Source organism: Ochotona curzoniae, unplaced genomic scaffold (assembly GCF_017591425.1).
Source record: "Ochotona curzoniae isolate NIBS_2020 unplaced genomic scaffold, NIBS_Ocur_1.0 contig_64, whole genome shotgun sequence".
In the NCBI taxonomy this organism is placed as follows: domain Eukaryota; kingdom Metazoa; phylum Chordata; class Mammalia; order Lagomorpha; family Ochotonidae; genus Ochotona; species Ochotona curzoniae.
This window is the reverse complement of record NW_024466502.1, coordinates 42,621,257-42,637,380: the sequence shown is the minus strand read 5'-3', so window position 1 is coordinate 42,637,380 and position 16,124 is coordinate 42,621,257. Positions and strand designations below refer to the sequence as shown.

The 16,124-nt window shown below is 39.6% G+C and overlaps 1 protein-coding gene across 2 annotated transcripts in view; it reads right to left on the bottom strand.

The window, feature by feature from the left end:
* GTF2F2 (general transcription factor IIF subunit 2) overlaps positions 1–16,124 on the bottom strand; it is a 132,280-nt gene that overhangs the window by 5,164 nt on the left and 110,992 nt on the right. For both annotated transcript variants that reach the window (XR_005884937.1, XM_040991375.1), the window contains exon 7: positions 11,355–11,498. Coding sequence is in view for 1 of the 2 variants with exons in the window: in XM_040991375.1 (XP_040847309.1) it covers positions 11,355–11,498 (144 nt within the window). In the remaining variant the exon portion in view is untranslated. The remainder of the gene's footprint in view (positions 1–11,354; positions 11,499–16,124) is intronic.

Genomic DNA, 16,124 nt, shown 5'->3' with positions numbered 1-16,124 from the left:
CCAACTTGTGCAACATGGAAGCATATCAAATCATTTACATTCAGAAAGAGTTGTGCCAACAACCTGAAAGCTTAAAAAAAAAAAGTTTAGTTGGAAACTGCTGGTGCTGAGTGTACTGGAAGGCACAGTGGAGCAAACAGAACCACCCTTTGAGTGTGGTGGCCTCACGGGTGAGATCCTTGGGAAGGAAATGTCCAGTGAGACGGGCACACGATAGGCATCCTGAATGCTCAGCCCTCAGCCTCACAACGCGCTATTAGAGCTTGCTGGAACACTGCTGTTCGTGATCACTGTTATTTGTACACTAGCCAAGCCTATCAACACAGGGTGTGGAACAAGTGATAAGACCTGTCAGAATCCAAGAGGGTTGCAACTTGTTTTTTCTTTTTCTTTTTTATTTTTTTTATTGGAAAGTCAGATTTACGGAGAGAAGGAGAGACAGAGAGAAAGATCCTCCATCTGCCAGTTCACTCCCCAAGTGGCTGCAACAGCCAGCGCTGAGCCGATCCAAAGCCCCAGGGTCTCCCACATGGATGCAGGGTCCCAAGGCTTTGGGCCATCTTCTACTCCTTTCCCAGGCTGCAAGTAGGAACAGGATGGGAACTGGAACGACAGGGATACGAACTGATGCCCATATAGGATCCCAGCACATGCAAAGTGAGGACTTTCAGCCAATAGGCTTCCACCCTATGCCCATGGGTTGCGACTTTCTTGGGATTGGCCTGTGTTATACATTGTATTTTGGGTCCCTGAAATTTCAATTTACATTACCAAATGATCTCTTCAAAGAGTATAGAGAGCTCGGCACGGTGGCCTAGCGGTTAAAGTCTTTGCCTCGAATAAACCAGGATTCTATATGGACGCTGGTTCTAATCCCAGCAGCCCCACTTCCCATCTAGCTTCCTGCTTATGGCCTGGGAAAGCAGTCAAGGATGGCCCAATGCCTTGGGACCCTGCACCTGGGTGGGAGACGCAGAAGAAGACCTGGCTCCTGGGGTGAATCATCAGATGGAAGATCTTCCTCTCTGTCTCTCCTCCTCTTTCTATATATATTTTGCAATAAAAAATCTTTTAAAAAAGTTTATAGAAAATGAGTATTACAGACAAAATGTGCTTGGTTTAAATAATGTTTGTTCCCAAAGACTATGCTTTTGAACTGTATTTTTCATGAATTTTCTGAAGTACTGCTGTGTTCACAGAAATGGTGGCAATGATTACTGTAAAAATACCACTATTGCCTGTCAGTGTACTCAAGTTTGAAAAGTAAAGCTAATATAAATTATACTACTTCCTTGGAGGATGAGAAAGAATTTCAAAGTGATTTCTTTCCCCCTACAGAACCAACAAAAGAGCAAATTGTGTGTATGCTTCAAAGAAACAGTTACATAATGACAACTCATCCCACTGATGGAAGATTATTTTATTAACTGAAATCAGGCACTAATTAGAAAAATGGCAAAGACATTCGTATCTAAAAAAAAATAATAGGCACAATCTGACACAATGCTAGATTACTTGCATCTGAACCTGGTGGGAAGCTAAGGCAGGCAGCCCCAGGTTGGGTCTAGGAACCCGCAGCGGCTCACTTAATTCACTGAAGTTGTACTGCATCTGCTCGAATGAGGCTCTATGAGAACCAGGAGTCCTTGGCTGATCTGCTCCCTGAGCCTCACTACAGGTGGAGAGAATGTGTTACCAAGATATACACTGACACGGACTGCTATGGTGCTGCACAGCGTTAAGGTTCTCTCAGTCACGGGTTGGTTGTTCTAGACACTACAGCTCACTTGTGCTGGGAATGACAGAGTTCGCATTCTACCAGCCAGGCAGCAGGTGGCAGCAATGAATCAAATGAACACGGGGTTCTCCCAGGCACTTGCCTGCCTCCCACACCTCCTTCAGCTGGCTTCACTAGACAACCAATGTGAATGAGTAAGCACAAAGGCTTGAGGCATCCAGGTAATATGCATGTCTGCCATCTGCTGCTTCAAGCCACATTTAAAAAATGGGACATTGTTTATAAACTACTTTCTAATTGAACAGGATTCATAAATGGAAAAATGACGCGTTAGGCACAAATGATTTAGTTTAGGTGCCAAGAATGACATCTTTGTAAAATTCCAAAGAATGGTTTATTGTAAGACTGGCTAAGATCCTGTTGCACAAACAATCACACAATTGTGGATGCACTGCAATGGATCAAAAATGAAAAGAGCAATTGCTAGGAGCAATTTGATAGTGCAAGAGAAAAAAACAGCTCTTGTCTTCAAGTCTGGCATTTCAATTATAAACTAGGCAGAGCAAATTAAAAGCCTATAAAGAGTTAAACCCAAAACACTAAGAAAGTTCAGTGCACAAATTTCATTTGTTTCACGTACAGATGTTACCTTTAACCTCTGTAGTAGTAAGAATGGGATAATACAAAGTCTGCCCATTTGTTAAGGAACAAATGAGGTTACAATGTGTAGCCATGGTATGTATAGTTCAGATTTTGGGGGGAGGGGATCAAACATATTGGATTTCTGAATATCTCAAACTGCAACTCAATTCCATTGTACCATAGCCAAATAAATTAGCTTGACAAGGGAGTAGGCATAAAGCAACAGCAGAGATAGTAATATCACGGATGTAAGAAGTAAGGTCAGACCACCCCTAAAGGAAGAAGACACAGACCATCATGTCATTCTCCTGTCTAAAGCGGCTTCCCCTGTGGCCTACAGGTGAAATGACAAATTTCTTCACAAGCACCCCAAAGGTGTGCCTTTTCCCTGGCTCCTGTTCTGACTCTTTCCATACACTTAAACTTCCTGTTGGCACGATCCAGGGGTTTATCACATGGGGTTCCTATTCTCTCTAAAGTCAATGTTTTGTTTTTTAAGTCACAGAGTGGAGTAACAACTTTTCTCAAGGCCATTTGGGTATGTATGACATAATTCATAGGCCATACACAACTGTCAACTTAAAAAACAGTCTGCTTTAATTTAGTGAATTTCAAGTCTCACTTGTGGTTGCAGGAAAAGACTAAAGTTTCCCTTCCCTTCCTTTTCTTCCTATCTTCTCCCTCCCCTTGCCCCTTCCTCCCCCCACCCCCACCAGCCCATCGCAGCACCAGACCAAAGGACTTTTCTTTTTTCTCTCTTGTTCTTTGCCTCAGCAGGACCAGGTCAAAGGATTTCTCTTCTTTTGTTTTTTTTTTTTAAGATTTATTTATTTTTAATGGAAAGACAGAGTTCAGAGAGAAGGAAACACAGAGAGAAAGATCTTTTGATTGCTGGTTCATTCCCCAGGTGGGCTGCAAGAGCCGCAGCTGAGCTGATCTGAAGCCAGCAGTTTCTGGGTCTCCCATGTGGGTGTAGGGTTCCATGGCTTTCAGCCAGCCTCTACTGGTTTCCCATGCCATAAGCAGGGAGTTTGATGGGAAATGGAATAGCCGGGATACAAACCAGTGCCCATACAGAATCCAGCATATGCAACATGAGGATTTAGCCACTGAGCCATTGCACTGGGCCTGTGGGCCAGAATCCCCAGGCTCAAATGTCATTTTCTCAGAGAAACTACCTGAACACTTCACTCTTATCGTTGTATGTTTTGATTCTTGTGAATCTTAGTTGATTGCTATTTTAATTATGATTAATATGACTGTGCATTAAGAGCACAAACTCCATTTTGAGTTTTATAATATAAGCTGTCCCAGGGCGAGGCAGTGTGGACTGACAGGAAGGAAGCCTGCTGGTAGGCAGCCATACGGGCAACTGTACTTCTTCTCCAAGGTTGATATCTGCAGGTAGGTACTGCAGCTGGGGCAGTAAATTCTAGTGCCTTCAAACCACCAATGGAGGTGTAACTCACTACTACCCCATTCCATGCAAGACTTCACTATGACAAGGAACAGCATACTGGAGGTTCTGCGGGAATAAACATTCCTTTATTTCCTTGCTGACAACTCACCAGCCTGACAGCATCAGGAACCACGGAGCAGTCCTTGAAGGAGTGGGTGTCTTTCCCTGTATTATTTGGAAAATTTCCTCCATAGATGTAAAGGTATTCACTTTGTTACTAACTTGTACCTATTTCAGCCTATACAATAGTTTTCTTTTATGTATGCTACTGTGCATCACAATAAACTGATTAACTCAGGAACTAGTTTTGGTCTCAGCTGGCTTGCCAAGTGACTCAAGGTAAAAAAAAAAAAAAAGCCCCCTTTGGAAAGATTATACCCTTTATGTTGCAACTGTCATTAGGACATCAGGGAGACCAGGCCATCTTGACTGCTTCAGCCCAACGACCCCTTAGATTCTTGTTTCCACACTGAACATACTGTAGCAAAATGGCTCTTAATATACGATATCATACTCTTTTACTCACATGTTTCTCTCTTCCCTCTGCATTTTCATGGAGACTCAACATACTAAAGCAGAGAAAATAGTGTTGGAAGTTGTTAGGGAACGACAGAGACATACTGGTGCCAGGTGCCCGAGAAGGAAACCCGAAGGGGTGATGCTGCATGAACAAGGGCCATATTGGCCTTGTGTGGTGGCCAAGTGGTTGAATCTTTGCCTTGGCAGGCACCAGGATCCCATATGGTCACCGGTTTGCATCCTGCTCCACTTCCCATCCAGCTCCCTGCTTGTGGCCTGGGAAAGCAGTAGAGGATGGCCTAAAGTCTCGGGACCTCCTATATCCATATGAGAGACCTGGAAGAAACTCCTGGATCCTGGCTTTGGATTGGCTCAGCTCTGGCTGTTGTGGCAACTTGGGGAGTGAGTCAATGGACACATCTTTCTCTCTCCTTCTCTCTGCAAATCTACCTTTCCAATTAAAAAAAAAAGTCCATAAAACAAAAGAAAACATCTTTGACAGGGAGTTGATCACCAACTACTAACGCTCAAAACAAGACAATACAATGACCCTAAGTAGGCTTCCAGACACAAAATCTTCTTCAAAAGGTTAAATCTAATATGTAACATGCAAATTAATACCAATGATGGCACAAAGATTCATCAACGAGAAATATGCTGTATGCTTTAATGAAGCAAATCAACAGCAAGTAAGGTCTAATTGGTTGTGTGACAATTTTAAGGCATCACTTTACTGGAAATGTGACTTCTCTAATAAGAGACATCAACAGAGCAGAGGATTTACCAATGAAAATGTTAGTGGTTCTGAGGCGCTAAAAAAAGCAAGCTACACATGAGGAATGAATGATGAACAAAGGCAACAGATGTTTCCACTCTTTCCAATAGAGAAAACTGAACAGGAGAGGAAAGGCATGCAGGGGACTTGTCTATAAGGGACTCCTCTGCTCCTTGCCCTTCTAGTTTTACTTCCTCTTCTCTGCTAGACCCTGCCTGTTTTGTCTTCTTTTGAAGCTGCATTTCTCCCTTTGACAGGTAGGGAAATGGTCAAGGCATAGATGCAACAGACCAACCCAGCCCTACATTGTAGCAAATAGCCTTATTACAGTAGTCAAAAAGTAGAAGGTACGCAGATGCCCATCAGCGGATGAATGGATAAATAAAATATATCCACACCATGGGATGTATCCACACCATGGGATGTCCCACTAAGAAGGGACAAAGTACTGATAACTGCCATAACATGGATGAAACAAAAACACAAGATGTAAGTCAAAGAAGCATTCATATGAATCCACATACAAAAAAAAAAAAAAAAAAGACTAGAGGTTGCCCAGGTGGGAAGTGACTACAAATGGGCATGCGTTTTTGGGAGAGATGCTGAAAATGTTCTAAAGTTGACTGTGATGATGGTTGCACAATTCTTGAGTACACTAAAATCCATTTGGCTATACTCTTAACTGTAAACTAAGGCAGAAAATGGACTTCTTCCACTCATAACAAATTAAGATAATGCTATTTTTTAATTGCCAAATTATCTGAGTAAAGTAATATACCCAATAAACAGTGGCTGGCTCTGAACAATAATTCATAACCAAAACATTTGTTTTGGGACAGTCTAGAAAGAATGCTCTAGAATGTGAGCAGGACCAGTGTTGCTATTACAAGGTGTTGTGCCAGTAGGATTTTCCTCTGGCAGCCGTATCCACCTGCTGAGAGAAATGGGAGTCTTGGAACCCTGAGAAAAATTCACAGAGAACTTTCTCCAACACAGAGACCAGGGCAAAGAACATCACTTGTTTCCTGAGGAGAATTATTTCCATAGAGACGGCAAGCCTAAAAACAAATCTTCCCAGCTTGTTCAGGCACTAAATAGATAAACCAGAAGGCAGTCAATAAACTTGAATTTTTAAAAATCACAGTTCTCTTTAAAATCAAATGGGATTAATAGGCTGGTAAGGAAATTTTGCTGGTGATGACACTGTCAGATTCGATATAAGTTCTGCATCCTATAATTTAATTCAAAGTGGTATATAAATTTATATTTATTTACCTATAAATAAATCCCACTTTCATTGACTGTATGCCTGTTTCAGATACCGCTCTTATGTACATAATAGCTTACTGAAAATCTTCAATCAATAGCTTACATTACTAAAGTCACTACAAATTGTGCCTAATTCTGGAAATGAAAAAGAAAAGACTGAAGCAAATCCATACAGGAAGTTAAGAGAAAATGTTCTATAGATCTATTAGGTATTATAGAATCTCCTATTTTAAAAAAAAGTTTTAAAATTTCATAAATGTACTTTAATTTTATCCACTTGTATTCAACACAATTAGTAATTTATTTCAGTATGACACTTCATATTCTAAAACTTGTAATTAAGACTCTGCCTCGTAAGTTAGCAAATAATTATTTCTTGGAAACAGAAGTCTCAAAAGGGCTGTCATCAATTAATACACTCTTGGGAAACTGGCCATTTTTAAAGTTTTAGTAATAACTATGATTTCTAGGGAGAAGGAAAAGAGAGTTTAAGGTAATTTAAGAACAAAATTAAAATAATACAGATTTTTTAAAAAGAAAAAGTAATTAAGTGAAAAAGTTTACATGAGCATAAAGTATTAAAACAGAATAGCACTTATTAAGTTGCAAATTTGAGAACAAGCATCAAATGTTAAAAAAATGTTTTTACTTCTGAATGCAGAACAAGAAAAAGCTACATTCCACCTCTACATACCCAGCTTATATTAATGATTTTTTTCAAAAAAAAAAAAAGATTTACTTATTTTTATTGGAAAGGCAGATATACAGAGAGGAGGAGAGACAGAGAGGAAAGTCTTCGCTCCACTGATTCACTCCCCAAGCGGTTGTAATAGCTGGAGCGGAGCCAATCCGAAGCCAGGAGCCAAGAGCCCTGTCTAGGCCTTCCTCATGAGTGCAGGGTCCCAAGGTTTATGGGCCGTCCTTGCTAGACTGCTTTCCCAGGCCACAAGCAAGAAGCTAGATGGGAGTGGGACTGCCAGGATTAGAATCAGTGCTGACATGGGATCCCGGCATGTTCAGGGTAAGGACTTTAACTGCTACGCTATTAAGCCGGGCCCTATTTATTATTATTGAAATCCTTACCTCAGAGTTTACTCTGGAAGTAAAGTCTTAAGTTACATTAATAACACTTGTTACTGCTGATACAGCAATATAACTTATTTATTGAAAGCCTACCTTACAGATAATAAATCTTATTTATTATTATTGAAGTCCTTACTTCCAGAGCTTACTCTAGTAGCAAAGTCTTAAATTAGATTAATACCACTTGTTACTGCTGATGCAGCAGTGTAACTTTTATTTATTGAAAGCCTACCTTACAGATAAACAGTATTGGATATTATTTCAAGCTGGGAAATTTTTAATATGGACACTGAACTATGCCTGGTTCTTCCTGCTGAGGTAAAGTTACTCTAATAAAAGCTTAAGAATTATTTAATTACACATTCTGAATTTAAAAATCACCCACTGTACTACTTATCTAGAAAAGATGATAAATACTTAAAGCTAAATTTCTGAGTCCTGATCTGAATCTGAGTAGATGGAGCACAAGAGGTTCAGTTGTAATCAGAGCTAATTTCAATGACACTTCTAATAGAAATGCATGGTTAAAGTGTACAGTATATGCTATATGAGTGCCACATTAAGAACAGTGTGTCAGGACTCAGTGGTTTTGGCAGTTTGGTGTTTCAAAGAGAACAATCAGATCAATTTGTAACGGTTTGCACTTTGAAAGGAAATGCTGCATTTGGTTTTCCAGACACTAAGCACAAGACACTTCTCTGCTAGGTTGTACCCATTGCCGGTGAGCACAAGAATCAGGGCTGGGGGGAGGCCAGCCTGGACAAGGTGGCAGTACCTGTCAGCACACATGAAGGCTGGGTCTGGGGGCAGGCTGGGCTGAGCCAAGCTGTAGCAGAGGCTGGCATGCACAAAAACTGGGGCTGGAGGAGTATGCATCCCAAATAGGCTGCAGTACCTCCTGGTATGTGTAAAGATTGATGCTGTGCTGCACTGGCTGGGCTCGGCTGAAGCACCTGTTGGCTCACATGAGATACGGGGCTGGGACAGAACTAAGCTGTTCTATCCACCAGTATGTGCGTTTGCTGCCATAGGTGACAGATTGAACCTGATCCTGCACTGACACGTGTATACAGAGTCAAGTCTGAGGTCACCCCTGGAAAGGTTCCTTGGGGTCTCAAGAGAAAAATCACAGAATATGTGGTCCAATCTTGGAGTGTATGTGTCAGAACTGGGCCTCCTCAGTTGCTAATGTCTGTGCAGCAGACAGCACGCCCAGATGCATACAGGAGACATAATGGCCAGCTCATCGAGGCCAGTAGAGGATGTTGATTGCCTTGTCAGAGGACAGAAAGCAGAACAAGCTGGACAATTCTCATGGTCAAGCTTCGTAGCATGTTCCAGGGCTTGTGGATGCACTAGTGTGGACTATGTCAAGCAACAGATCTTGGGAAGATTTTCTCAACCCTGGTGCAATAAAACTGATGACATTTCAGAACTATCAAAACCACTCAAATGATACTCCTCCACATCAAAGTCTTTGAGGCATCATCAAAAGACTGCCCCCTATCCCTGGGTGTTGATGTAGTTTGACAGCAAGGAACAACTCCTTCCCTCTCCTTTCCTGTGGATGCAGGAAGGAAAATAAAAAATGAAACATTTGTCTGACCTACCTTCTTTCATACCTGACCCTACCCACCCAAATCAGAGGTCCACATGGACATGCATCCCTCTCAACTCTGTAAATGATAATAAGACATTCAAGGTTGAAGACCAAAGAGTAAAAAGGAGAACTAATAGGCATCCTCTGATCTTTCATTTTAGAGGAGGGAAATGCCTACACTTCAGCCTTACGAAAACACCCCTGTAAGTGGACATCACAGTCCACTTTGATAGCAGTATCAAAGCTTGGCCTTTTTAAATTGGCTTATTTAGCCTCAATGAGTTACTTTAGTGCTTTCTGGTTGCTTATGCAAGTCCCACACTGGACAACAGGCCTAAGGATAATATCTCTATCAACAGTTTTTCTGTAGGAATAATGATTTATGGGAAGCAGAAGTAATATACAAAGCAAATGAAACATGAAGAGAATATTTCCAATTCACTCAAAATATGTAAAAAACAACATTATAAAGGTCAGAAAGCAGATGGGATTTGTAGCACTAAGAGGATGTGTTAAAGTGAGGGTTTCACAGAAACTTATTATCAAAGTGGGAAGTGGGTGGGTACCATCACAGAATGAAACACTATGAATGATCATGCCATTAAATGCACATTCTAAACAACCAATAAATATAAGAATTCTCCTCTTTTACAGAGCTCTAAGATTTAATGCTACAACCAATAAATCACAGAAAATAATGTGCAGTTGACAAAATATCTTTCACTAACATTAACTGGCATAAGGATCTGATAAATTGGCATTAAAACATTTATTATATAATTTTATAATATAAACATAATTTGAGCATAATGATACATTATATTAAGTATGCCCTCTGTTGAGTAAATCAAATATATAAATAACATTGTGAATACATGAAAGAGCATTGTCCAGGACTATCTGGCCAAACTGCAGGGCTGGGATTTGAACTGAGACCTCTGTCCAAATGCAGTCTTATTCTCATGTATCAGAAGTCCCCCATTACTCTTCATACTTGAATGAACTCCCTGTGAAAACAGCAGGACTGTAAACCATGCTGACCACTCCTGCCCTCGTCCTGGGGATGGTAACTCTAGCCCCGAACTACCCTAACTTGGTGAAGGCATTTTGTACTTGGCACTTTGTTCTAGATCCTTACCATAAAACACATAAGGCCTGTCAAAATCCACCTGAGGAAAATATGCTGGTTCCTGGAGTCTGAGAATTTTCCTTTCTCAGAGCAATTCATTACATATTTCAAAGAAATTAATTTCATATTTACATAATTTCTACTGTTTATGCTGTGAGGTACATGAATATTTAGAGAGCCCATACAACTCTACATTGGAGAATCTTTCGCTTGCTGAGAACTTAGGTACCAAATAACAAATGATTACATATCTATTTAGTTTTCAGTTCAGTTATCCTTTGTGAGAATCTAACAGACTGAGAATTTGCTCCCCCAGAAAAATCCACACACTTTTATCCATAGGTAGGAAAGCTGACTGACTCTCTAAAATCTATCCAGGCTCATGAGCTACAAGTAAGTGGATCTAGTATAATAGATCCACTGAATGCCACCATAAAAAGCTTAAACAAAACTGCATGACATTCTAGTAGCACCCCATTAAGGCAAAGGAGCTGCTTTCCCCATCATCTGAATGTCCCTCTACAAATGCTCACTCCCTTTCAAAATCATTTTGTGCCTTCTTCCCCGAGAATGTCTCATGTGCTTTCAGAGTTTCTGGAATGGCCTTTTCATACAGATATGTTTGTAGATAGGCATGCACACCAAGACAAACTTCATTAAAACCAGAAGACACACAGCTCAGCTAATGAATTGTTCTACTTCAAAACTTTTATGGCTTGGAACGCCTTATGCATGGCTTTGATGCCAAAGGGAGTGAAGTCATTAGATGAGTTAATTATATTACAACACGAGCATTTTCTTCTTCTCAAAGAAAAAAGTACTTAGAAAAAAAAAAAGAAAGAAAAAATATTTAGATCTTTTGAAATTTAAATGAATTTCTTAGTAAAAACAGAAAGACTGATGTATAACCAAGACTTGAGGCTTAAAGCAAGGACAAATCAAGAAGATATGAAACTGTTGAGATTAAATGTACTTAAAAACTAAAATAATGAAGCTCACGTTACCACAAAAATGGCTATATTAAAAGAAGTTTTCTGAATGTTGATGTAAGATTTGTTATTAGCAATGGTGTATGTGAACCTAACATATGTGAGATGCATTCTAATGACAGGTTACTGGAGGACTTGAACATACACATACCACGGGCTGCTTGGTGATGTCCACCAGGTCCTTCAGGTTGTAATACTGATGCTTCTCAAAGGCTGAAAACAGCATGTCCAACACCTGCTGCTTATCAGCTCGAGCTCGCTTTCCATCTTCCTTCTTCTTCCTTTCATATTCAATCTATATGGAAAAAGCAAAGGAAACAAAGGAATCCATTCAATGTGTTCAGTTTGAAACACAAGCATTCTTTTTACAGCCATTCCACAACCATTAGATTTGAAGTAGGCCTCTGCAGATTGGTTCAGAACCAGGGGTTCCTGTTACTCCCAGAGATATTAAACCTTCAAGGCTCTGGGACAATAATAATACTGGTCTATTAACTATAAATCATGTGCATTATTTCTTATAGTTTTATGTATGTGTCTATTCCACCCCATCTCTCACCTGAAAGGTTTTTCTTTGCCAAAATTTTTATCAATTCAGTGTTTCTAACTGATTAGTCTGTGGTGATCAGAAACTTAGAATTCCTTTACTTTTTGTTTAACCAAATACAGTAATAAGCTGATCACTGAATAGGTTCTTCAGGGAGTAAAAAGTTCAGAAATACTAATAATAAAGAAATGGTTGGGCAGAGACAGAAAGTTTTTTCTCATCTTTACCCCCACGCTTCTTAAAAAGATATATATATATTTATATATATAATAAACAAAATCTAACTTATCCATAACTTATCAACATAAAAGGATAAATGTATACTTAACACTCAGATACAAGACCTTTTTCTGAAAACCCATTTTATCTTAAAATGTCCTGTGGCCTCCATCCAGTTGTGTAATGCATTGGTATTTCTAACACACACACACACACACACACACACACACACACACACACACACACACACACACACACAATGTCTCATCCAAATAAAGATGTCACTCTAGGGTGAGATGGACGCACGTCCTGCAGTTCTGTGCACCTGCATTCAGGCCTCTCTGGGAAGCAGTGGCATTGAAAGAAGGTACAGGTTCTCTTCCACTGTTATCGTTTTAGGACTGTTCATTTGTAAACAATCATCTTTCTATTGAATTCTCTTCATTGTTTTAAGAACATTTAATTTTAAAAATGTTTTAAAGATTTTTTTTTCTAGGGCCCGGCGCGGTGGCGCAAGTGGTTAAGGTCCTCGCCTTGCACACCCCGGGATCCCATATGGGCGCCAGTTCTATCCCGGCAGCCCTGCTTCCCATCCAGCTCCCTGCTTGTGGCCCGGGAAATCAATTGAGGACAGCCCAAAGCGTTGGGACCCTGCATCCACGTGGGAGACCCGGAAGAGGCTCCTGGCTTTGGACCGGCATAGCATCGGCCGTTGCGCTCACTTGGGGAGTGAATCATTGGACGGAAGATCTTCCTCTCTGTCTCTCCTCTCTGTATATCCGCCTTTCCAATAAAAAAATAATAAAAATAAAAAAAAGATTTTGTTTTCTATAAAACTTCAGATACAAGAGCCAACTTGTTACACAACTTGCTTATAATCTGGGGCTATCTTCATAAATACACAATGCATTACAAAACTTGCACATAAGTTACCATATCAATGCCAGTCTTATGTATTTATGCTTATTCTTCATATTTCAACAACAGAAAAGTATCATAAAAATATAAGATGATGGTAAACTAAAGATATATCTCCCACAGTTGAGACTTTTCACTTAGTGGTAAAAGATAATGTCGACAACAGAGTATCTGATTTTCCTTTTCTTGCTTTCTTTTAAAGATTTATTTTGAAAGGTAGAGCTACAACACAGAGCGAGAAAGAAAGAGAAAGATCATCTTCTATTCACTGGTTCACTCCCCAAAAGGCCATGATGGCTGGAGCTGGGCTGGTCTAAAGCAGGAGCTTCTTTTGGGTCTCCCACAAACGTGCAGGAGGCCCTAGGACTTGGCCCATCTTTTTGCTGCTTTCCCAGATCATGAGTAGGGAGTTGGATCAGCAGCAGCCTGGGCTAGAACTGGTTTCTATGTAGGATGCCTGCATCACAGGCAGAGGCTTAACCTGGCACCTGGCCCAAGCTTTCAATTACATAAAGTCAGGATCCATGGAAAATGGGAAAAACAAAACAAACAAAATAAAAACAAAAAACACTAACTCAATCATCATCACTTTTTAGTATGGACATTCTGGAAGTAAAACTCAAAATTCATTTACTCCCGCAGCAGAGGTACACATGCTTTATGTGTAAGGCACTGTATTAAGATATGGGATAAATATGATAGTCTTCTCCTTCAAGGGTATCTTTTTCTTAGGGTTCATCTACTAAAATGAATATAGACAATTCAAACATTTTAAATGTAGCCACAGTCAATAGAACATGGCACAGATTGTAGTGCTGGAGAGGAATGACATCAGCCACTCTCAAGATTTTCTAGAAGAGAGCATGAAAAAGAACAGTGCATAACCATAGTTCAACAAGGTGGAGGAATCCACCATGGGGGGAGGGGTATGGGAGGGGTGGGGGGAATCCCCAGCGCCTATAAAACTGTACTACATAATACAATGTAAGCAACAATTTAAAAAAAAAAAAAAAAAAAAAAAAGAACAGTGACAGGCAGTTACAAAGGATTTGGAGATGAACAACTAGAAGAGCTAGAAGCAAACGGAGTGGGGAGACCAGAGAAATCCAGGAAGATAGAAAAAGACTATATAATGCATTTAAGGAAGAAAAATCAAAGCAGAAGTACAGATTCTTCCTCGATTCAGCAAAGAGGGAAGCAGAAGGAATTGTACCTGAGGAAGAATTTTCTTTTTCTAGGGTATAAAGGAAAGAACTAAGAAAATGATTATACTCTCAAAAGAGATCAGAACAAAATCCACTGCTTCTTGCATTAAAAACTGGAATGCATTCTGAAATAAACACACTGACCAATGACTAAAACACATTATATTTTCCCTATTTAATTACTTTGTACCCTGAAATCCCCTTCCATTGTTGTACTGTACTTGAACGGCTTATGTTTTGGGTTGCACTGGACAATCTAGAAGAGGAGCCTGCTAAAAAAGTAGCAGAAAGTCTGGGCAGAGGGTCGAGGATAGTGCAATGCTTTATTCTGACAACATAAAGGGTAAGAGAAATTTAACTTTGGATCTAGGAAACTGGAAGACAGATTCATACTAAGGAGAGGTGGGCATATTCTCTTCTCACAGGCTTGAGTGGGATGTGGAATTTCATTTATAGCCAAAGCCAACACTTCAAAAAAGACAATGCAAAGCATGTGGGTACGCTAGCAAAAAACCAAAAAACAAAACAAAACAAACAGCAACAACAAAACACAAAGCAAAACAACAAAACCCCCCAAAAAACCCAAATCGTAAAACCCAAAGCTGAGCTTTTGTACTCTCTGAATGCAGCCTTAGCTATGTAACATTGTTTGTATTTTCTTCTCATTTTTAAATTCATATTTTAAAAAATAAGAAATTAAATTCAAGAAATAGAAAGGAGAAGTGATGGTACATTCAGTTCCACCTGTAGTAGGCTTTTTTTTAACGTAAAATGATTGAAGCAGCTACTAAGATTAACAGCAGAAAAAAATGTCTCAAATAACCATATCCACCGGTACAGTAAGATGGCCCACTTCAGGGAGAGAGCACACATTCTAGCTGGCAGTTGTGAGAAACCTTTTGAAGTATTTGTCATTAAAGTTGGCCTGGCACAGCCCTCGCTGTGCGGCCATTTGGGGAGAGAACCAGCAGATGGAGGATTTCTCTATTTCTCCTATTTTTTTTTCTGTAATTCTTTCAAGTAAATAAAATAAATCTTAAAAAAGAAATGTAATGATTTATTTATTTTTTGAAAAAGACTTAGGATTTAATACCAATCTCTCCGTCATTTACTTTCTAAAGAAGTCTAAAAGCCTCATGTTAAGTGGTACTGAATTCCCCTTTGTGAAATATCCCCAAGATCCACTCCATCAAGAGACACCCTTGGGGGTGTTTGCAATTTTTGCTATTTTCTCCATTTTAAGAGTCCAGACTCCTAAAGAAATGCTGAGACCTTTCTGCAATTGCCAAGTGGCAGGCAGTAATGCACATCTTTCCTCTTTGGGTTGACCTAATTGAAAATGTCACTCTGTGTGGAACTTCATCATGGGTACAATGGCTGACTTGTTTAATGGCTAAAATGGGAAGTGTGGAAAGCAAAAACAAAATTCTGGCTTATTTATAAGGCTGTTGAGGACAGACAGGAGTAGGACTTAGCAGCGTGGAGATGGTTTCCACTTTAGAGCTGGCCTGGTACTACATCTATGAAATCCTTTTGTTGACAATGAGGAGACCTGTCCTTCCACCTCCAAGGTGAAGACTTGCATCTTGGGGTAACACATTTTCTGGATGGAGCCCTCTGAAATATGGAATTATTACTAATTTGAATCAAAGATGACCCCTTCATCCTTATTTATTTAAGAACAAAATGATGGAACATCACTTTCATGTCTAACTAATGTCTAATCTACAGCAAAGATTGTCTTTAATTGAAACAAAAAGTTTTAGTTTTATAATACTGTATTAGTTAGATCTTTTTTGATAAAGGCTCATAATTAGAATTCTCTGTGGTATCATATAAATAGTTCTAATGTATAGATAAGCACAAAATGTGACAGATATTTCCATAGTTATTAAACTTTTAACACCTAATTTTACAAAACTAGGGTCTCTGAGTTTTACAAGTTTTTCTTTGTAAAAAAAAAGTAGTATGCAAATGATAATTTTTGTTTCAATGTGTTTTTAACAAAAATAGTGTGCTTTTTAAAAATTAT